At 34.7% G+C, this 24216-nt stretch overlaps 1 protein-coding gene across 1 annotated transcript in view; it reads right to left on the bottom strand.

Annotated features, from left to right (window-relative positions):
* Positions 1-24216, bottom strand: part of BRINP1 (BMP/retinoic acid inducible neural specific 1) — a 168082-nt gene that overhangs the window by 56717 nt on the left and 87149 nt on the right. The window contains exon 3 of the mRNA XM_074211722.1: positions 4813-5003. Within this exon, the coding sequence (XP_074067823.1) occupies positions 4813-5003 (191 nt within the window). The remainder of the gene's footprint in view (positions 1-4812; positions 5004-24216) is intronic.

The raw sequence follows: 24216 nt of genomic DNA, 5'->3' as shown, positions 1-24216 counted from the left end.
TGTTTAGATCAGGAGGGGTTAATAGGCTTCTTGCTGCATTATTAAGACTTAATTTCCTGTTTATTAAGATGATGTTATGTTCAAAGTTGTCTTCCCTTTTGGGTATTCCTACAAATTACCTCTTTGCTTCACAGATTTCCTTCCTGGGCTTCTGTGGCCTCCAAGTGACTTTGTACTAAGCTCTCCCTCTCCCCTCCATTTCCCAACAAGGGTGGGGGCAAAAAGGAGACACTGGCTGGAGGGAAGTCTGACTGCTTTACACCCTGATTAACAGTAAACCATTCATTGCCTACAGATGTGGGTTAGAGATGGCAGGGAAGTCAGCATCTCTCTGTCCTCCCCCCACACTGGCTTTCTCTTTTCTCTTTAGCCTGGGGAAGGTCTGATGGAAATGGGGATGCTAAGGAAAGATAATACATAGCAACTCTCCTGAACTCGTGGGGTGTTCTGTTATCCAGAGGCAGGGTTTTCAGAGAGATTAGGGAAATCATAGCCACTATGAGATAACAAATGTGAACTAGTAGAGAGAGATGGCAAGCTGTGAGAAAGAAAGGGCTAATAGGACTATCATTCTAGCTCTACTTTCTTCCTCTAGATGACCTTGGGCATCACCCTCAAAGGCCTTACCATTAAAAGTGAGGGAGTTTGCTTAGATGATCTATATCCTTTTCACCTTTAATAAATGATGTTCTGAGGTTCCCCCTTGTGGGGGTTCTTTGTGACAAAGTTGTTCAGAGGAAAGAACTGTGTTAATTTTACACAATCTAGAAATGAGAGATGGTGTTTTGATATTCATTCAATGAATCCATCAATAAATTGTTAAGCATTTATTTTGTACTAAACCAAGGGAATCCAATACAATGAATGAAACAGTTTTTTTTAAACAAAAGTTTACATTTTTATGGGGGGAAACAACATGTACATATAAAAGTATATACAAAACAGATTTGTAGTATCTTAAAGTCTGAGTGCAATTTTAAGGTTTAATAACTTCAAGATGTATAAATGCTATATCCTTACATAAAGAACATTTGAAAGAGTAATTACTAATTTTTTAAATCGATCTGTTCTTTATTAAAATTCAATATAATCAATAGCTTGTGTAATATATCATTCCTGTTGGCTTTCCAACTTTGTAAAAATTTTCATCATTAGCTGTTTTTTAGAAACTGATAGAATTGCATTTCTACTGACCTTAAGCTCATATAGAGAAGTAGGTTTTGATGTGTAAATGACAGTTTTGATGCAAGCTCATTAAAAATAAAAAAAAGTCTAATGGTGATAGACCTGGTTATTGAGGCATCCAAGCAATCCACTACTCTGAATCTACCAATGCACTAATCTTAAAAAATTTCTTTCAGGAACTGTTAGATAGGCATTGAATAATACCCCATCTAATTAAAATTAAAAATGTATTTTTTAAAATTAAATAAGTAAAAAGAAATTTAAATAATTAAACTTTCAAACATTTTTATAATTTGTAACTTCTAAAGATATTCAAGCTTAAAAATGTACTAAAACCTTTGGGACAACACACCCACAAACATATATATGCATATATATATATATATATATATAGAATTAATAAAAATATTGTTGCTTTATTAATATTATTCTGATCTTTTTTCAATATAGTACAAATAGAATCAATCCTGGGACAAATTGCTACCTGCAATTAAAGACTATGATTGGGGCAGCTAGGTGGTGTAGTGGATAAAGCACCAGCCTTGGAGTCAGGAGTACCTGGGTTCAAATCTGGTCTCAAGACACTTAATAATTACCTAGCTGTGTGGCCTTGGGCAAGTCACTTAACCCCATTTGCTTTGCAAAAACCTAAAAAATAAAATAAAAATAAAAAAAAGACTATGATGATGACGATGATGGTGGTGGTAGTGGTAGTGGTTGTTAGGCTGTTGCTAATGATGTTCAGTTCTAACATTCTATTTTTCTTTTATCAATATGTTTTCTTATTTAAGTACCAGCTCTCTCCTATGAGACTCCACAGGTTTGATACATAAATTACCTAAATCTCAGAAGAGTCAAAATTGCAAATGATCCAAAGGGAAATATAAAAGTTCATGGTGACTATCTGCCAGCTACCTTATGTTATTAACAATGTCTTGTAAAGAAATGGTACAAAAGAAATCATAAGGTCACTCATGTCCCACCAAAGAGGCAACTTGATCACACTGAGGCAATAAGAGTTCATGGATATACAACCCATGTGTGGTATGATTATCCATGAACACTGAAAAAGCCAGAAATTAGCTACCAGAAGGTTGGTTAGACTTCAGCAAGGATTAATGAAAGATGTGAAACTGGAAAAATTTAGTGGTCATCTAGTTTAACCTCTGCATTTTATAGATAAGGAAACTGAGGCCCACTGAGGTAAAGTGACTTTTCCAAGGTCACCCAGATAATAAGTGGTAAAGTTAAGTCAAACTCAGGTTCTGTCCACTATTCCTGTTCTGTCCACCACACAACATTATCATTGCCAAGGACATAACATTTGCATAGAAAAAAAGGACTTGGACAAATTCCCATATGTACCCAAATAGTAGAATGATATATATAAAGATATATATATATATATATATATATATATATATACATATATCAATAAGTGGGAGAGAAAGGAGTAAGCATTTAAATAGCACCTACTCTAGGTCATACACTGTGCTATGCTTTTTATAATTATTACAAATATTATCTTATTTGATTCTTATAACAATTTTGTGAGATAGAGGCTATTATTATTATTTCCATTTTACAGTTGAAAAAAATTGAGGCAAATAGAGATTAAATCAAATATCCAGAATCATATAGCTATTAAATATCTAAGACTAGATTTGAACTCAGTTCTTCCTCACTCCAGGACTACCACTCTATCCTACTATACCATAAACTGCCTTAATAAAGTCTAGGTCCAGTGAAATGTAAGAATCTTTTAGGTACTCTCCTTGTCCTCTTCTTTCCTCTTTCCAACTCCTAGTCTCCTTTATTTCCTTCTTCCCCTTTCCATTTTTCCTTTGATGTCACCTCACCCCAAACTCAATCTATGGCCCTATGATCCTCTACTCCTCCTTACAATGGACTGAATGTACACTTAAGTCTCATTGTCCAATAATGGCTCTTGTCATAAAGCTTTGCATATTTTAAAATGTTGTGCTGTAAGAACAGGAGCAGAACAAGGCGCTGTGAATAATTCACCACTTTGCTTCACTGAAATTAAAAATATATTTCACTGTAAAAAGTCTTCATTATTTGGAATTTCTAGGGACATGGAAGGAAAATAGCTTTCAAAAAGGAAATTCAATTTGCCCACTGACATCTTAAGTTTTCAATGATGAGCTGAAGCAAATCTGAGGTGGGAGGAATACATCATTGCCAGAGAAATTGTCCTTCCTACATATTTATTTCTGTTCTTGGGGGTAAGGATAACTCATATTCTATATTGCTTTACAATTTTCAAAAAGCTTTTCCCCACAACAGTGCTGTGAAATTTCCTCCATGTGTTATCTTCCATTTTTAAAGTCAAGAAACTGAAGCTGAGAGATTTAATTTTACAAGTGGCAAAGCTAAATTGTAAGTAATCTAGTCCAGTGGTTCATGCACCATAACAAAACTTTCCATCATTAGCCATAAGATAAAGTAGGGCAGCACAGTGTACTGGAATGAACAATGGACTTGAAGTTAGAAAACTTGTGCTTGGGATCTGGTTCTTCTACTAAATCAGTTCATGACCTTCTACATGTTAATTAACCCCTCTGAATCCAATTTTCCTTATCTCTGAAATGGACAAATTAATTTCTGCAATGCATACCACAACAGATGAACTTCAAGTCTCAATGTAAAAAACAAGGAATTTGGACTAGCTAACACTAAGGACTAACTCAAAATTTTTTGATTTTGTAATCATGAAAACTTGACCTGGAAAGTAAACTTGAATTTTAATTTGATTCTTCTACTAAAGCATTGTTTGATCATGGATAAGCCATTTTCCCCTTTCTGCTTCTGTTTTCTCAAGTGTAGAATGAGGGGCTTGGACTAAGTGATTTCCAAGATCTCTTTTATTTCTAAATCCCATAGTTCATAGAACATAATCTTATATGATAATGGATGTAAAACAGTCTGCAAAACTTAAAGCATCATTCAAAGGTGTTTCATCAAATTCCAAAGTCCTTATTCTGGTATTTAAAGACCTTCCTGATATAATCTTAACCTATTCACATCCACTAGTCTCCTCCTCTCAAAGTAGGAAATGATTGTGGGCCAAAATTGCCAGAGGAGAGCAAACATTTTTGTTCCTCATTTCCTTTCTCCTCCCCCACTCCAATTTTGAAGAGAGAGAGAGAGAGAGAGATAGAGAGAGAGAGAGAGAGAGAGAGAGAGAGAGAGAATTTAATGGTTAAGATAGATAGTCTTAAAGTTACCTTTCAACCCTAAGAATTTAAGGCCTCTGCTCTACCATTTCCAGCTCTCTGCTAATGCTAATATTCTATTCACCAATATTTTGTATACTAAGTTCTAATAAGTCTATATTCTAAGGTTTCTTCCCACTTTAACATTACATGAGTCTAACTTGTTTTTCTACCAAAGTGGATGACAAAATTTTAAACCAAATTTATTCATGTTTCTTGAATCTACATTTTCAGGCTAGTGTCATTTAACAACTCAATATTTTGTATTGTTCATCACCAGGAGGGACATTATGAATTGTCTCTTCCAAGAAGACCCAAAATATCCCATCTGTCCACTATTCTATAATCTTAGTTTAAGGCCAGGACTGAACCTGATCAACCACCAACCTACCTCCCAAAGTGGCAGAGATGAGGATGTGGGTGCCGTACTTTTTGATGATGGTATCAATGAATTGCTGAGTTGTGGGTCTCCTGCCCAGGAGTCGGATGCTTCTCTGAAATTCAGGCATGAGGGGCACTGGATTACGGAGCAGATCTCGCCGCTCAATGGCTGTATTCCTCACCTTCCAACGGGCAAACTCCCTGTATATTGGGTAATAAGAAAAGACAAATAACAAATGGATTATAGAAAGAGAATTTAAAGTTGGAAGGAATTTCAGAGGCAATGCAATCTACTTACTAGCTGAAGATTCCCTTCTATGGTATCCCTATGAGTAGACCCTAAGGCTTTACTAGAAGTTGTCTAGTGAGAAGAAAACTACCAACTCTCTGAATCTTAGGAAATTAATCATTCCATCAAGAATAAATTTCCTCTCTACATTTCCTTCCCATTCCTCCTTGTTCTGTCCTCTGGGGTCAAACAGAAGAAGCTTAATTTCTCTTAAAAAATCTGATGATAGCTTTTGTTTCTCTGCTGTTATCTTCTCTGGTTTAAACATGCCCAGTTATTTCAGCTTAAGTTTTTCATCTAATATTATCAGCAGCTGCCTCCCTATCCTTTCATCTTCAATTGTATGATCTCTATTTTATTAATGTCCTTTTTGTAATGGGGTACTCAGAACTAAACATAATGGGCTAGTTTTAGTTTGACTAGGGACAAGTATATTAGAGGTAACATTTCTCTGCTACTGTACACTCGCTCACTTGATTCAACCCAAGATTCTATTAACTTTTCTTCCTTTCTGAATCAAACCACTGATGAATCAAAAAATAGCTCATGTTGAGTTTGCAGAAAATGAAAGTTTCTAGATCTTTTTTCAGGTGAAATTGGCTTTTCAATTTCAACTTTAACACCTTACTTTGGTCTCTGTTAAGCAGTATCTTAATAAATTCAGCCCAAATTTCTGGTCTATCAAGATCTTTTTGGAAGATGATTAAGTCATGCAGTGTGTAAGCTATTCTTTCTAGCTTTATGTCTGATAAATATCCTGTTGGTGTTTTTGTCCAGATCACTAATAAAATGTCAAAAATCATAGAGCCAAAGAGCCCTGGGGCACTGCACTAGAGACATCTTTCCAAGTTGATAATGAATCTAAATCCATCCAATTTAAAATATTCCAATTCACATTTCTATAATTGACTACCAATATAACATTAGTGACTTTGTCATAAGGTTAGTTTGAATCTAGATGGGCTATATCTATAATTCCCTTCTCTAACAGTTTACCAATCCATTGAAAAGATGAAATATAGTTAGTCCAGCATTCTTGTTCTTAATAAAGCAATGCTGACTCTTTGTAAATTATCATTTCCTTCCTGGGGCAAGAGAGTTTTTCTTTTTACATCCCCAAAAGAATATTCTGAATTAGAATATTCTGAGATTCCAATGCTGACTACTTGTATTACCTTAGATAAGTTATTTTACCTCACTAGTACTCATTTGTAAAATAAGAAGCTAAACTATTAAATGACTTCTTAGCTCCCTCTAGTTCTTAAACTGTGATCCTAGATATTAGGGATCCCTTAATCACACATTCTAAAATTTTGTCACTTGGATATGCTTTGCAAATTCTTTATTTTCTGTGCATTAAGAAACTGATGCTACTATTATTATCTCTGCATAGCTGTAGTGAAACACATACACCCAAATACACACATTCCAAAAGGGAACCCTACAAAGTAGAGTATAAAAATATAAATTACAAAAAGAAATTGCTTTGAACTCAAGAACTGGGGGATGAACACCTTATGACCATGTGAATAAAGGAAGATCCATATGTTATAGTATAAGAAATGAGCCTTGAAAGAAGATCAGAATTTCAACAGGTGAGGATGGTGGTCCAAGGAGGATTTTCAAGGTATAGATAATGAGATGAATGCAAATACAAAAATAAGGAAGCAAAGAGTGCATTCAGGGAATGGCAAGTGATCCAAGTTTGGCTGATTCAGTGTGAGTGGACAGAAGTAGTGGCAGAAATGGATGGAAAGCACATTGGAACCAGATCCTTAAATAGTAATATTCCTCCCAACATTAATCCTTCATGAATACTAGCAATCAGAAAACACCTGTGCCCAATGAAGCTCAGAAATTGTAGAGGAAGAATATGTAATTAAATGGAAATTTATCATTTTTCAATTTTCTTAAAATGACTATCTCCCCTCTCCCCAAGCATGTCCTTTACCCCTCAAGAAACCAACTAGGTGTCCTAGTTTGCTTAAGAGCAATTCCTGAAGCCTGGAAAAAAGCAAACAAATTGGAAATTCCAAATTTGAAAAATAATAAGAAATAAGGTTTAACTTGCAAAAAAAAAGATCCATCTCAATGCTTTTGTCTACCTCTTCCTCTGACTCTCTCTTTTGGTCTGACTATTTATTTCTCTTTCAAGGTTTCTTGTTCCTTGGTCGGTCTCTCTCAGCCCTCACTTTGTCTCATTCTGTTTCTGTGTTTCTGCTTCTTTCTTTGTCTTTTGGGAGGGGAAGGGGGTTGCCTGGAAATGGGGTTTAAGTGGCTTGCCCAACATCACACAGCTAGGTATTTATTATGTGTGAGATCCCATTTGAACTCAGGTTCTCTTGACTCCAGGGTCAGTATTCTATCCACTGCACCACCTTGCTGCTCCATGCTTTTTTCTTTCTTTGTGTCACTGTTTCTGTCTGTCTTGGTTGCCTCTACTTCTGTCTCAGTTTCTATTTCTGTTATCTCTCTGTCTTTATCTTTTTGTTTCTTTGTGTCTTTCTCTCTTCATCTCTTCCCCCAAACAAGTCAGCTGAGAGAAATAGAAGGAAGGGCAAAAAGTGGGAAATATGGTCAGGAATATGATCTTGTAATCTATTGCTGGAAAAGAACCCTCAGTGGTTGGAGGAAAAACCATTTTTGAATACAGCTGAAAATGTGTCTATGTCTTAGAATGAGTGATTTTATCTAAATCTTTCCTCAACCAATTAAAATAAATCCATCATACAAAGTTCAAATCAAATTTTGCCTCTTACATGAAACCTTCACTGAACCCTCAAATATAAATAATTTCACTCCTCCAAAGTCCAATATGATTTTATTATTTATACATGTTTATCAAATATCATTCACTGTCTTGATTAATATTTATTTTTATTATCATTAATAAAATATTCCTAATGATAGCTTGTAGTTGTATAAAAATTTACATTAAAATGCATTTGTAATTCTGTTATCATTTGATCATCACATGTAGCAGAGAATAAAGGGGATCCTACATGTAGATGGAAGTTGTAGGGTAGTAAAAAAGATCTCTGTATTTGAATAACAGTTTCTAGATACAAAGATTTTGACATAAAGTAAGTCATTTCTCCTTTCAGGATCTCAGTTCAATCATTTCTAAAATGGAAATCAAAATCTCCCCTATTTCCCTCACTTAGCTGTTCTGAACATCAATAATTTTATGTGTATATATATATACACACACACACACACACACATATATATATATATATATATATATATATGTGCTTTGTCACTATATGATTCTATAGAAATACAAAATAGTCTTACACAGTAAGAGGTCTGTATTTATGCCCCTCATCTGACAGGGGAACACTCTGATTGTTGATGAGTAGCTCAAGTGCATGAAGACAGTTGACAGTTTTGACAATAGTTGCTTCAACACTCACTTCCCAAAGTTCACCAGCCAAAAGAAGCAAGGCTTGCCATCTGTGCAGCCTCCCTAAAGCGAGAATAATTAATTCCTAGAAAACAACTACAGACTTTTCCACTAGCTATTTCTTGACATTCAGTGTCCTCCCACAGACTGGCTGGGCCACCAATCAAGGAAAAGTCCTAAGCTCCAGGCTAAGAAAATAACTGACAAACACTTCCTCCTCCCAGTGAAGTTCATTAGGACAAGGGTCAAGGGGAGAAAAACTGCATCTCTCACCCAGTATTCAGTCCTGCCTTTCTTCTTCTAAAGTGTCTTCTAGCTTTAATATTCTTTGCTTTACCATTCCATATTATAAGATTCATTTCCTAATGTTTCCTATTCTATCTTTTAAATGTAAGTATTGTGTATTTCAGCATTCTGGGTTTTAACATCTTGTTTCAAGAGTCCTCCCAATCCTGAGCTTTTAAGTTCTAATATTTATACTCTCTAACTGAAAATTTATACCCTATAAGTCCATACATTGGAGTATATTCAATAAATATTTGATAGATTATGCGAAAGAGTCATCACAGATCCTGAATTTAATAGGATAAAACTTAAATCTGTAACTCTTTTTTTCTGAGAATAAACCCAAGCAAGTTCCCATAAAATTTGGAAATATTGATATATTTCTTTTTGCCTTTGGATTATATAGACATAGACGGTTTTGCTCTGTAGGACAAAGCATTTCTAGAGGTGGTTAAATTTACATTAAGACAACAGTACTCAATTTACAATTTCAGAAGTTCTAAGTAGCCAATTAAGGAGAGATAAAAGGAGGAAGGAGGAGGAAAAAGAAAAGGAGTAGTAGAAAAAGGAGGAGGAGGAGGAGGAGGAGGAAGAAGAGGAAAAGGAAAGGACAAGAACTAATTTCCTTATCTGTAAATGAAAAAGATACCATTTATCCTGAAGCAAGGGAATTCTGGCACTGAAAAATCTTTTTGTATTGGAAACTTTTCTGTACTGTGTTGATTCTCTATGAACTCCATTTCCTAAGTCACTTTGGACTTGAATAGTAAGGTTGAACTTGGTCATGCCCTTTGGGGCAGGAGCACCCTAGTACTAATGAATGCTGCTCATGCTCAGTGAGGGCTGTCTTATGTCAGTCATTAGCCACTACTTGAGGACTGCCCCTGTGTCATGTGCATTGAAGAATACCTGAAAACTAGGTGGTAAACCATTCTCCAAGCTCCAGTCTTGTTCCACTTATTACAGAAAGGCATTTGATCAAGGTTCTGCACCCAGGCTTGCTTTCTTTGTTTCTACTGAGTCAGTCGGGCTGCTGCTACTCAAGCTTCTCCCTTATCTTTCTTTCTCTAAGCTGGATCCATGTGTTCTGGCTCATGCTGCTGAAATACTATGGCCCGAGCTCCATGTGGCTGGATCTATGTTGATCTATGCTTTTGTCCTTTATTCCTTTTTAATTTGCCTGTCTCCTTTGAAATTCTTTCTCAACTGTCTCTTTTTGCATAACTTTATTATTCACCTCTTGTCCCAGTTTGTAACTATCTTTTTAAAATGAATATCACCTTTGCTATTCTCTCAACAGCCTCTTATGCTTAACTTTATTACATTCTTAGAAACTATCTCCTTTAAGAAATTCACTATCAGGCAGCTAGGTGGCGCAATGGATAGAGCACAGGCCCTGGAGTCAGGAGTACCTAAGTTCAAATCTGACCTCAGACACTTAATAATTACTTAGCTGTGTGGCCTTGGGCAAGCCACTTGCCTTGCAAAAACCTACCCCTCCCCCCCAAAAAAAGAAATTCACTATCTACCTGCTTCTCTATAGGATGTGAACTTTTTGTATTAATTTGTAGACCTTTTGTGATAGTTTGTAAACCATTTGTACAATATCTGAATTAAAATCTAAGCCTTTCTTACCTTCCCAAATGAGATATTGAAGAGTTCTTCAAAAAAGGAATCCACAGGGGCAGCTAGGTGGTACAGTGGATAGAACACCAGCCCTGGAGTCAGGAGGACCTGAGTTCAAATATGGTCTCCTCAGACACTAACTAGCTGTGTGAATTTGGGCAAGTCACTTAACCTCCATTACCTAGCAAAAAACTAAAACCAAAATGAACCCACATAGATTTTTAAGCCTCCTGCCCCTGCAGTTCATTTTCTCCTATCTTCAATACTACTATTTGCTTCACAGAATTATTGTGAAGAAAACATTTTGGATACCTCAAAAATTGTTATCTAAATATGAGTTATTATCCTGTTCAACTTTTGTACTAAGTGAAAATTATAAAACTCATTAGTAATGACTCCTCACCACTCTCTTCACTTACAAACACAATCAATATAAGAATTAGGGAAGCAGTGTGGTATAAGATCTGGAGTTATTTGACTGTGTATTATTAACCAATTCTGTGATCTTGGTGGAGGCATTTAAACTCTCTGGGGCCCTAATTCATCTTTCTCATGCTAAATGAGACCATCCAATAATATGTCCTCTAGGTTCCACTCTAGTATTAGTTTCTATGATACATGATTGTTGAAATTGGGTTGGGGTAGAAAGACAGGAAACTGTCTCTTCTGATTGCAACTAGATTGGAATACCTTAAGGATAGAAACTGAGCCTTCAAGAGCAAAAGGTCCAACTTTTTTAAGTAAACAGACCAGAACTTAAGCAGGCTATTCTTTGGGAGGCTACAGATTCATTCCAGGGAGACTGACATTGCTAAGACTTTTCTAGAATCATCAGGGGAGAATAGAACTCAAAACCTGTACAGAAACCACAAAAGAAAATCAGTCTTTATATCCACAATTCATTTCTGACTTCAAATGTTATGAATCAATCTTTTTACCTAACCTTTCTAGACTTAGCACCCGTTTACTAACCACAACTGAAATCTATATAGTTCCCCATAGGTTGTGAAGTGCTTCATCGGTATGTTTAATCATTTGAGTATCCCAAACTGAGGTAGTACCCAAATTATAGGGAAAGAATTGAAGTTTAAAGAGGCTAAGGTCTTATCTATCATTGCTGTGTAATAAGGATAATCAGGAGAACCAGGGGAATTTTAATTCCCTATCCAACTTGAGAATACAAGGTATAGAGCTTGGTTAGAAGAATAACTAACATGGAAGTGAACCTGTATCCTTCTTCCTTCTAGAAAAAAAACATGAGGAACTATTCTGATTCATCTGCAGAATGGGGAATGCTTCCTAATTATTAGTTGACTGAGATGTAGGATGAACTCTTACCAGAAGAAGTGTACCTACTAAAGCTTCTAAGGGTAAACTGTGATATGGTTAATTTCTATGCTCTCTTTCCCTTTTTCTTTTTCTGCACATGCTTTTCTGTGGATTTCTATCCTAGTATACAGGGCAGGGAGGAGACAGCTGTGTGATCCTGAGCAAGCCACTTAACCCTGTTTACCTCAGTTTCTTCATCTGTATAATGAGTTGCAGAAGGAAACGTAAAACCAATGCAGTATCTTTGCCAAGAAAACACCAAATGGTGACAAAGATAGTTGAATATAACTGAAAGGACTTAATGTCTTTATCCCAGTATACAACAAGGGCTGGTTTTTCACCCTGTTCCAAGAATAGAAAATGGTGATTTATATAAGAAAGTTATGAAGAGCTATCTATGCTGACCCAGGCAAATTGCCACTTTCTCCTCTTGAGTCAGAGGGAGGAAAAAATTCTAATCCTCCCCTAACCTCATGGACTTTATTCCTTCACTAGAGGAAATTTTAAGAAGTTGAAAAAGAAGAAAGGTATAAGGTATTCCTCAGTTCACTCATCTAAGAGAGAGAGGGAAAAGCTTGATCAGAAGGTATAGTAGGAAAAGCATTGAATGTGGAGCCAGAGGATGTGTTTTTAAGGCTCTGTAGTTCTGAACTTCTTCCACTCTTTAATCAGTGTGATGTTAGGGGAATAATATAGCCTCCTGAGGCCAGTTTCTTTCCATGCTATATGAGAGGACTGGACTCAAAACCACTGAATCTCATCCAGTGTGATATATATGATACTTTTTGGCTCTAAATTTATGATCGTCTCCTCTAAGACCACCTCTTCTATTTTCTGTATTTTCCGTTTACAGAGCACTTTCTTCATAATAACCAGATGAGACATGAAGTGGAAATTGTATTACCTCCATTTTGCAGATGGGGAAACTGGAAGTCAAAGAGGTGAATCAGTATCAACAAGTATTTATTTAATGCTTACCATGTGCCCAGGAATGTGCTAAAATCAGACATAGTCCGAGCACTGATAGCATTGATGTACTATTCCTCTCAAGGGGTCTTCTTTGAAGAAAAAAATACCTATTTGTTTATATATTTAAGTATGAGTTTGTGTGTGTGTGTGTGTGTGTGTGTGTGTGTGTGTGTACATGTTGCATATAGGCTACCAACAGTGTCTTAAAGAGTTGCCTAGAGCAGAAAGAGATTAAATGGCTCACCTAGTATATGCCAGTATATGTCAGAAATGGGATTTGAATAAAGGCATTCCTGACTGATGCTATCTTTCCATCCACTGTGCCATGACTGTCTTGTTTCATCTTTTTTTTTTAAGTTTTTGCAAGGCAGCGGGGTTAGTGGCTTGCCAAGGCCACACAGCTAGGTAATTATTAAGTGTCTAAGGCCAGATTTGAACTCAGGTACTCCTGACTCCAGGGCCAGTGCTCTATCCACTGTGCCACCTAGCTACCCAGTGTCTTATTTCATCTTACTTATATTAATATTCAGCCATGTGATAATGATGCCTCATCTATCCTACTCTTAAGTATTGGTTCAAGAACAGTCTATGTGTTTATTGTCAGAAGAAAAACCTAGGAGGTGGAGTCAAATGATAGAATGAGAGTTTGCACGTCAGACTGAATTGTGATTGCAAAATCCAAGAAAAAGTCACCATGAGTAATTTTTCAATCCCAAGACAGCATAGGAAGATAAAAAGATCTGTAGAAACAGAGTTGGCTGTGGCCAGGAGCACATGTAGCAACAGTGGAGGCAGAAGTAGTAGCAGTGGGAAACATTCTTAGTATCTAAGATTAAAAATGAGAACTAGAAGCACCAGGGCAGAAAGAGTTCCCAAGGGACCTCTGAACTAATCTAGGAACAAGAATGGGTGCCAGGTGGCTGCTCTTTCACACATACTTCAGTTCAAGGTCACAATTCCTAGGCAGAGAGTAGGGGTTTCAGTTATGATCAAGGAAGACCCTAACTATAGACAGAACAAGGAGCATGTTCCAAAACATTAGCTATGTGGTTCTGAGCTCAAGGCGAAAGGTGGGAATCACTTCTAAATTTTAGCCCAAACATAAGCCTCCAGTGAAATAACTAGGGCAGATAAACAAGACCAAAGGGGAGGATTCAAACTTTTTATTAACTCTAAAACTACAGAATTTCCCAGCTGGCAAACAGTAACAAAGTCCAGAAGTAGTTTACTAAAATCAATCACACACAATCCAACAGACCCAATCTGGAATGTGAGGAGCTCAGATTAAGAAAATGAACAAAATGTCAAGACAGATCATTTTACTTTGGAAACACTAAAAATTTCTAGGCCATAAGACTCTGATATGTGAAAAGAGAAGGAGATAAAAAAGACAGAAACTCAGGCCACCTCCAACCCCAGAAGTAAGCAAAGCCCATCACTAACTTAAAGGTCAAATTTAAAAGGTAAACTAGGAGAATGAATAAACAAAAAATGAACAACTCCAATACAAAATACTGTTATAATAATAGGAAAACTCAAGACACTGTCAGAAGAAGATAATGACTTGGAAAATAGCTACAATCAAAGCCTCAAAGAAAAATGCAAATTTAATATGAATCCAATTAGAATTCTTAGAAGATTTAAAGAAAGTATTTTTAAAAAGAGTAAAATAAATAAATTAATTAAAAGGGCTATAGAAGAAAAATGAAAGATAAAGAAGATCTATGGAAGAAATTTATGAACAAAGAATTAACAGCTTTGTAAAAAATAGGTACAAATTATTATTGAAGAAAATAGAGATTTAACATTAGGATTGACAAAATGATAAAAGAGTACAAAATATTATTGAAGAAAATAATTCCTTAAAATTTAGAACTGTCCAAATGGAAGCTGATAATTCCAACACACAATAATAAAACAAAGTCAAAATATTCAAAAAAAAAGAAAATCTTAAATAAATAGTTTAAAATAATTTAAGAATCATTAGACTACCCCAAATCCATGAACAAAAAAGAGCCTGAAATCATATTTAGCAATCTGTGAATGTGAATGGGATGAACTTACTCACAAAATTGAAGAAGACAGGAGAATAAATTAGGAATTTAAATCTAACAATATATTGTTTGTAAGAAACCCACTTGAAACAGAATATATTTAGAGTTAAAATAACAAGTTAAAGCAAAATCTATGGTGCTTCAGCTGAACAGACCCAATTAAAAGAGATAGCCAGGGGAAATATACTTTGCTAAAAAGCATCACAGATGATGCATTGATGTCAGTATTGAACATATATACAAGGAATGGCATACTATCAAAATTTTTAAAGAAAAAGTTAAATGAGTTGCCAAAAGAAATAGCTAGTGAAACTATGCAAATGGAGTACCTCAATTTATCTCTCAGTCTCCGGTAAATCCCATCACATAGTAAACAAGAAAGAAGTTAAGAAGATTAATAGAATTTTAGAAATGTTTTATTTCAAGAAAAATTTTAAAATAATTTTAAAAGAATGATAATAGAATGATAATGACAATGAGACAATGAATCAAAATTTGTGAGTTGAAGTCAAAGGACTACTTAGTAGAAAATCTATATTTCTGAACACATCAATAAAAGAGATAAATTAGTCATGAAACAAAAAAAAAACTAGAAAAACAGCAAATTAAGCCCCCACTCTCAAGTAAACATTAAAATAGTAATCTTGGAAATCAAAAGTGAGATTAAAAAACTGAAAGAAAAAAATTTTTACTAATAAACTGGCAGCTAGGAGGTACTCAGACCCTTACAAACTGAATGACCCAATTTATTTATCAGTTCATTTTCTGGACCTGGAATCAAGAAAACTCATCTTGCCGAGTTCAAATCTGGCCTAATACCCTTACAAGCTAAGTGACCCTGGACATTTAACCCTGTTGTCTCATTTTCCTCATTTGTAAAATGAGCTGGTGAAGAAAATAGCAAACTCCTCTAATATCTTTGCCAAGAAAACTTTCAAAAGGAATCTTAAAGAGCCAAAAATGACTAAAACAACTAAACAACAATAAACAAAATTAGGAACTGGTTTAAAACAAATAAAAGACAGTTAACCAATCTGATTTTTAAAAAGAAGGAAAAACAAATGGAACAGGAGAAGTAGCATGTTTAAATAAATCTTAGGAAAAGAAATTGTACAGATAATAAATGAATACCTTTTCCATTCCCCCACCCCCCTCCCCACAAAAAAAGGCCCAGGAGCAGAAGGACTTAAAAGTGAATTTTACTAAATATTAAAAAAAAATAATTCAACTATTACATAAACTATTTTTAAAAAATAGGCAAAGAAGGAATTCTTCTTATTTCCTTTAATGAAAAAATATTTAGCTCTCCAAAGCAGAGGAAGCTAAAAGAGAAAAAGAAAGTCATAGGCCAATTTTCATGATGAATTTTAGTACAAATAATAAAGTAAACACTAGTGAGGAGATTAGAACAAAATATCATTTTTTGACTAGGTTAGGTTTATATCAGAAATGCAATGCTGACTCAAGTATAGGAAAATTATAATCATAACTGAATTTATCAATAACCAAACAAAAATCATATAATTATTTCAATAGGTACAAAAAAGAACTTTTGACAAAATATAATATTCATTCCTGAAAAAAAAATTCTCAAAAGCCTGGGCATAAACAAAGTTTTATTTAAAAATGATAAGTAATAACTATCCAAAGCCAAGATCAGGTATTATCTGTAGTGCTGATCAACTAAAATCCTTTCCAATGAGATCCTAGATGAAGCAAAGATGTACATTATCACCCTTACTATGTATTAGTATATTAGCAAGGCTAGCTTTAGCTATAAGATAAGAAAAGAAAAAGTGAAGGAAAAAGAAGAGTCAATGAGGAAACAAAAACAGCATATATTTTTCAAATGTTATGATGGTTTACCTAGAGAATTCTAGAAATAGCTAAAAAACTAGGTATAACAATATATTCAGCAGAATTACAAGATACAAAATAACCCTAAACAAATCAGTAGTATTTCAATATATTACCAACAAAATCCAGTAGGAATAGATAGAAAGAAAAATTCAATTTTTAATAGCTACAGAAAAGTATAAAGTACTAGAGAGTCCATCTGTAAAGACAAACCCAGAACTATATGACACAAAGACAAACATAAATAGAAAACTATTAATTGCTCATGGGTAGGCTGAGCCAATATTATCAAAATGACAATGCTTCCTAAATTATTTTACTTTAGTACAATGCCGCACCACCAAACAATTATTTTGTTGAACTAAGAAAAAATAATGACAATATATCAAAATCAATAAAAAATGTGAAGGTCTAGCACTACCATATCTCAAACTATACTACAAAAGCTGTAATAATCAAAACACTTTTATATTGAGTTATAAATATATAGGTTGATGAATGAAACTGATAAGGTACATAATATACAAAAGCAAAAGAACATGGTAAACTTAAAGATCCCTATCACCTTATAACTATTTCATAAAACTATTGGGAAAACAAGAAAGTAATTTTTCAGAAACTAAATATCCACAAACATTTAAAGAAATCTATAATGATATCAAAATAAGTACATCATTTAAAAATAACGGGTGATATTATAAGCAAATTAGTGGAGAAGAAATTGTCATATCGATGGATAGGAAAAGTATTCGTGACCAAACAAGAAATGAAGAGGTTAACAGAAGATAAAATAAATAATTTTGAGTACATAAATTTTCTTTTTAAAAATTGCACAAACCAAACTAATGCAGTTAAAATTAGAAGAAAATTAGGAAACCAGGAAACTATCTTTTGCTACATGCTTCTTTGATAAATGCCTCTTTTCTAAAATATATAGGAAACTGAATTAAATTTATAGGAGACAGACTCAACTGATAACTGGTCAAAGTATATAAAAAGATAGTTTTCAAAGCTATCAATAATCATATAAAAACAAAAAATTAAGCAATTCTGGGGTACATTTTCATATACAATGGATTGTCTAAGATGACAAAAAAAGAAAAATGGCAAATTCTGAAGAGCACAGGGGAAAATAGGTATATTAATGAACAGTCACTGGTGGACCTATGAACTAGGACTAAATATTTTGTAAAACAATTTAGACTTCACCTAAGAGGCTATTGGAGGTTATAACCAAAACAGATTAAAGAAAAAAAGAAAGGACTATCATGTACAAAATATTCATAGCAGCTCTTTTTGTGCTGGTAAGGAAGTGAAAACTAAAGATGGTATTTGAATGTGATGAAATATTATGGTGCTCTGAGGAATGATGAAGGGAATAGTTTCAGAAAAATTTGGGAAGACCTGATAAACTGCTGCAAGATGAAGGGAGCAGAACCAATAATAAAACAATCTTCACAGTGACAACAATATAATAAAGACAATTAACCTTGAAAGATTTAGCATCTGATCAATACAATAATCAATCACAATCCCAAATAAATCATGATGAAACATGATTTCAAATAAGTGAAACATAACCACCTCCAGTTAATGAACTAAAGGACTCAAGAGTGTAAATTGAATATTCTCTTCTCTCTCTCTCTCTCTCTCTGTCTGTCTAATGCAGAATTCTCCTTTTCATGACTATGTTGTCCTTCAGTTATTTTTCAATCAAGTTTCACTCTGCGTGACCCAGTCTGTAATTTTCTTGGGAAAGATATTAAAATTGCTTACCACTTCCTTCTCTAATTCATTTTATACATGAGAAAACTAAATCAATAGGGTTAAAGTGATTTGCCCAAGGGTCACAATGCTAGTAACTGTCTGAAGCCAGATTTGAGCTCAGCAAAATGAGTCTTCCTGACTCCAGGCCTGGCACTCTATTCACTCCCTATATGTCACCTATATGCATGACTAAACATATTCATATTAAGTTATTTTTTTCCCTTGCCTTCTCTTTGGATAGAGGAGTAGAAGGGAGAAAGGAGAGAATCTAAAATCTAAAAAAGGATAAAAGAAGATCTGTGCTTTAAAAAATAAAAAAAAAGAACAGTCTAAGTCCAGAGAACTCAGCAACACCATAGGTCCTGCCTCAGGGATCTTTTTTTTCCCACTAAAGTAATTGACAAAAGATTATTTACCAAGAAATTTATTTAAAAAAAAGAATTTTTTTTCACTGCATTAATTTACAAAGATTAATTGTAATCTGTGTCGGGGGAAGAGGTACTCCTTGATAAAAGCAAACATCCTTGAGATATTAAAGCCAGGAAACAGAATCATAGGATTATCAATTTGCAGCTAAAGGAGTCCCAGAGGTCCTTAATTTCAATCCCCTTCTTTTTCAGATGGGAAAACTGAGACAGTGAAACTTGGCCAATGTCATGCAAGTAGCCAATAGCAGATTTGAGATTGAAATTCAGGTTCTCTGACTATAAATTCAGTATTCTTTCCATGGTACCACCTTGCTTCTCCACCTGCATGCCATTTAAGTAGTTTCCAGATATTTCAGGACTGCCCTACAATGTATAAAATTTGTTTAATTTTATTCACTTTTGAAGTGAACATTCTATGCTCAAAACTAGAAGATAACTTAAACATTTTCTACTTCACTACCCCCCCCCACACACACACACTTTACAAATGAGGAACCTGAGGCCTTGGAAACTTAAATGAAAGTAGTGAGAACAGGACTCAAGCTCAAATCATTTGACTCCATTGATAACCCTTATTCCACTAAAGTTCCCTAAAGTGATTTATGCTTCTGGAATTTCCTAAAACTGAAACTAAATATAATTTAATATTTTCCTTTTGATCAAGCCTTCATTATAATTGCAGTGGACCATTCAGTGATGCTTTCGGTTTCTTAGGCTCATTAGGGATATTTCTCCCTGTATCAAGTAGCTACAGATTGCTATGATTTTTTTACTTCTTGGGTTAGTTTTTAATATTATAAAACAATTTTTGTACTTATATACATTTTATGTGACTTTTCTCACAGTCAAATTTACAGCTATTACTTTTAGCTGACTCCCTTATCTCTTTACAGTGACGATTTGGATATTAAGAGATTTCCTAGTACCTTTGGAGAGAGCAATTTCAGAGGAATGAAGAACCTCTTCATTTCTCTGAAATTGCTCTCTCCAAAGGTACTAGGAAATCTTTTAATATCCAAATCCTTTTTCAATCCTCATTCTCCTTGACCCTCCAGTGGTCTTTGTCACTAATGATCACTTCTTGATACTCTCTTCTAAATTTTCAGAAATCTACTGGTCTGCCTTCTCTCCACTGAACCCCTGCTCTCAGTCTCCTTTGTTGGATTTTCATTCAGTTTACATCCTATAGGTGGACAGCAAAATTGTATCATGGGCCATCTTCTCTTCCTGTAAAAGACTTCACTTGGTGATATCATCAGTATCCATAATCTAAATATTATCTTTATGCTTATGATATATCTATCTTGTCCTATCTTTTCTCTTGACTTCTAATCTCATATCTCCAACTGTCTTTCAAACAGTTCCAGGTAGATTTCCAGTAGGAATCTTAAAATCAACATGTCCAAAACTGAAATTGTTTTATCTGTCTTTAAACTCTCCTCCCTACTTCCCCTTCAACTTGTTTTAACTTCACTCTTATTGTAGAGGGCAAATCCATTCTTCCAGTCCCTTAGGTTTACAATCTAGGTCTCAGTATTCAATTTATTCCCAAGAGCTGTTAAATTCATTTTTGCCATGACACTCAAATATGTTCACTTCTCTCCTCTGATACCACCCCTCAGAAGATCTTTAGGTTTCTTGCCTGGATTATTGCAAAAGCAATTGGAGGTGCCTGCCTTAAGATACTGTCCACTTCAATCCATCTTCCATTCAGCCACCAAAGTGATTTTCCTAAATTGTACAACTGACTATATAATTCCCCCATACAAATTTGATAAATTCCAATGACTTCCAATTGCTGCTAAGATTAAATACAAAAAATCTCTATTTTTCCTTTAAAGACCTTCATAACCTAGCTCCCTCCTACTTATCCAGCCCTTTTACAATTTACTCCCTATCACATACTCTCTGATCTGATACTGGTCTTTTGGCTATTTCATAACTGAGACACTCCATCCCTCACCTCTGGTCATTTTCTCTGGCTGCTCTCCATGTTGGGAATGTCCCCTATTCACATCTCCAACAGGGGGCTTTCCTGACTTCTTTTAAGTCTCATCTATCTCCCATCTTCTTTGAAAGCCTTTGCCATTCTCTCAAACTAGTGCTTTCCCTTTCTTAAATATTTACTATTTATACTATATACAGCTTGTTTGAACATATCTGTTTGCTTGTTGCCTCCCCCCACAATTAGATTAAGAGATCCTTGAAGGTAGGACCTGTTTTTTATCTCTTTTTGTATCCTCCAGCATTTACACAATACCTGGTAGAGAGTAGGCACCTAATTTCAGCTACTTATTTAGGGCTTAAAGGATTCTCTGTTAAAAAAAAAAATTATATCATCTTTGGTTCTTTGACTTTGTAGATCATTTTAACTACTCAGAAGCCTTATCAAATTCTTTCCTATATTTCTACTGGAACCTAGATTGACAAAGAAAGCTTATATATAAGGGCAAGATTATAGCACTTTATGATCACTTTTCAATCAAAGTACATATAGGGTTGACCTGTAACTTTAATGACTAGAAAAATGAAAACTAGAAAATATATGGTGGTGTAGGGGGATGTTAAAAGAAGGGGCAGATTTCCTTCAGTATGAAGAGGAGTTTGCTAGCAATTAGGGTTATGCAATAATAATTGAAGGGGGGTTGGCATTTTAGGAACTATAGAGGTCTTAGCCACTATTGCTCTTTTAGCAAGGAATAGATGACAATTTTTCAGGAAAAAAATTATTCAGTAGATTCTTCCTACAGGTATTGGTTAAATTAGGAGACCTCTGGGGTTAGATCCTTAGAGTATGCTACATTATACATTTTATTTCCATCTCTAATATTCTCTGTCCCAGAATCCCTTTCAGATCTTACATTTGTTTTGTTCTGTGCTGTCATCTGTTTTAAGGACTCTTCCAACTCTAACATTCCCTACTATATCTCTTTTTGTTTTTGTTTTTGTTTTTTTGCTAGGCAATGGGATTAAGTGACGTGCCCAAGGTCACACAGCTAGGTAATTATTAAGTGTCTGAGGCCACATTTGAACACAGGTTCTCCTGACTCCAGGGCCAATACTCTACTGCGCCACTTAGCCACCCCCCCCCCCCAACTATATCTCTTGAATCCAAGGCACTTTTTATATTCTAATGTTCTATGTCCATTCTACCTGTGTCATCTTATGTTCTAAGATCTTTTCCAGCTCTGGTACTCTGTGAGTACATGATCCTTCAGTTTTTCATACTCTTCATAGTATATTGCCCTGGTAGGTAGAAAACAATATTTTATGAGTGAATGATACATTGAAATTAGAGAAAATTTAAGATTGTTTATTTCTAGAAAAGCTATACCTTCACTGCAATAACTCATAATTTAGAATATCTTTCTTTTTTTCTTTCTTTCTTTTAAAGCCTCTCTGAATCATAAAGCCAATGGGGAGGATCTGAACTCTCTCTGGTTCTGGAACCACATGTTTCCTCCCTTCACACCCTCCTGGGAGGATAGATATAGGAAATCACCAAGGAACAAGAGAGCATGGATGTGAAATCACTCAGTGAAAAGAAGACATTTCTTTACCTCTCCCTTCCTCCCCTTTCTCCAATTCAGGAGCCCCAAGCCAGCGTAGGGAAAGGGGAATCCAAGGGCACAGATGAACTGAGAATGATGCACATTAACTAGAGAATGTGTCAGAGTCAATTAGCTCATCCGTCTTCAAAACGCCAACCTATAACTAGGGGGTTGCTAAAGAAACCCAGGCCAAGAAAATACTCTATGGGTAGTATTAGCCACAGAAAAAAAAGTTACAAGGCTAGTTATAAGTATTATCATTTCAATAAAGTAAAACAATTTTAAGTTGGGCTTCCCAGTTAGCAATAACAGTATTTATATTTGTCCTTTTTATGTTCTGAGATGCTTATACAGATATAGTATTATAGTGAAACACTAGTGGATTTATAGTTAGAATAGTGAGAGAAAACTGGGCTTAGTGAATGATCTATTGCATTTGAAGTAAGAAAAATCTGAAATCAAATCCTGCATCAGATATTTACTAGTTATGTGTCACTAGGTAAGTCATTTATCTCCTTCTTGTTTCATTTTCCTCATCTGTAAAATGAATATATCAAGCTCAATGTCTTCTAAATTCCCTCTTAGACATAACCTTATAATCCTATAATACTATTTGGGCATGAATTCTGGAATTGATACTTCCTAACTGTGTGACCTATATGACAACTCATTTTCTAGAATTTGTTACTCCTTTGTAAAATATGAGGGTTAGATTAAATTTATGGACTGTGTTTTTAATTATATTTTCAAAATAATCCTGTTACAAGTGAATAAGGGTTTTCTTCTTCCTATGAAGTGAATACTTCTCCCTTCCAAGTCAAAGAAGTGGCACATGTAATATAAGCTCCATGTAATATAGCTCCAGAGTTGGAAGGGACCTCAGAGACCACCTGATAAAATATACTCATTTTTCAAATGATTAAACTGAAGCCCAAAGAGGTGACTGACATAAACTTATACCATAAGTTAGAGACAATCAGAACTTGAACCCAGTTCTCCTGACAAATCCATTACTCTTTTTATTTACAGTTTGTATGAAAACTAACTTTAATATTTGCCCTTAAGAAGATGAAATTTCACATTTTAGAGTTTAGGCACTTGATTACTTTTAAAATGAAAGAATTTATAACTGGAAAGTATTGCTAGGTAAATCTATGACATTTTGTTTTTAGTGACCATGGATATCCTCAAGTTATATTCTGAAGCTTGATGTAATCAATGAACCATTACTAACAAGTTGAAGCATCTGGAAGTTCTCACCTCTAAAGCAGGTGTGTCCAACCAGAAGCCCAAAACTACAGGAACCTTCAGGGTCCATTCAAATGACCCACATGGCATGAATGGATATTGAATTCTGTATGCGGCCCTTAAGAAGTTTTTGTTGGGCAATATGACCCAGCTCCAGAAGAGCTAAAAGATTGGACACCTCTGAATTCTAGTAGGAACTTTTCATCCTTTTGGAACTTACATTAAACATCCTCCATAGACAGATACTAAGTCTGCACCACTTATTCTTTTTAATCATGCAACCTTTAACAGCCATGTACATCCCAGTTTTATTCTTCAATTTATATGAATATTTGGAAGATGATAGAATAAAGTTACCTCAGTAGCTGTACATTCAAGGAATCGCAAATAACCTTAATCAATACATAGAAAATGCCTTCAGTGGGCACATCTGAATCTTCATTTTTTTCTTATGTTGAATTATGTATTTATTTTTTGTAATTTTTGCAATAAATTGTAATAAATTTGTAATTTATTTTTTGTAAGTTATAGCTTGCAATAATTTTGTAATTTACTTTTTGTAATTGTAAAAGGATTATAGAGAGATATATTTACATCTTTCTGGT

Source organism: Macrotis lagotis, chromosome 1 (genome assembly GCF_037893015.1).
Source record: "Macrotis lagotis isolate mMagLag1 chromosome 1, bilby.v1.9.chrom.fasta, whole genome shotgun sequence".
Taxonomy (NCBI): domain Eukaryota; kingdom Metazoa; phylum Chordata; class Mammalia; order Peramelemorphia; family Peramelidae; genus Macrotis; species Macrotis lagotis.
Note: the sequence above shows the minus strand (reverse complement) of the source record. Positions and strands in the feature narration are given on the sequence as shown.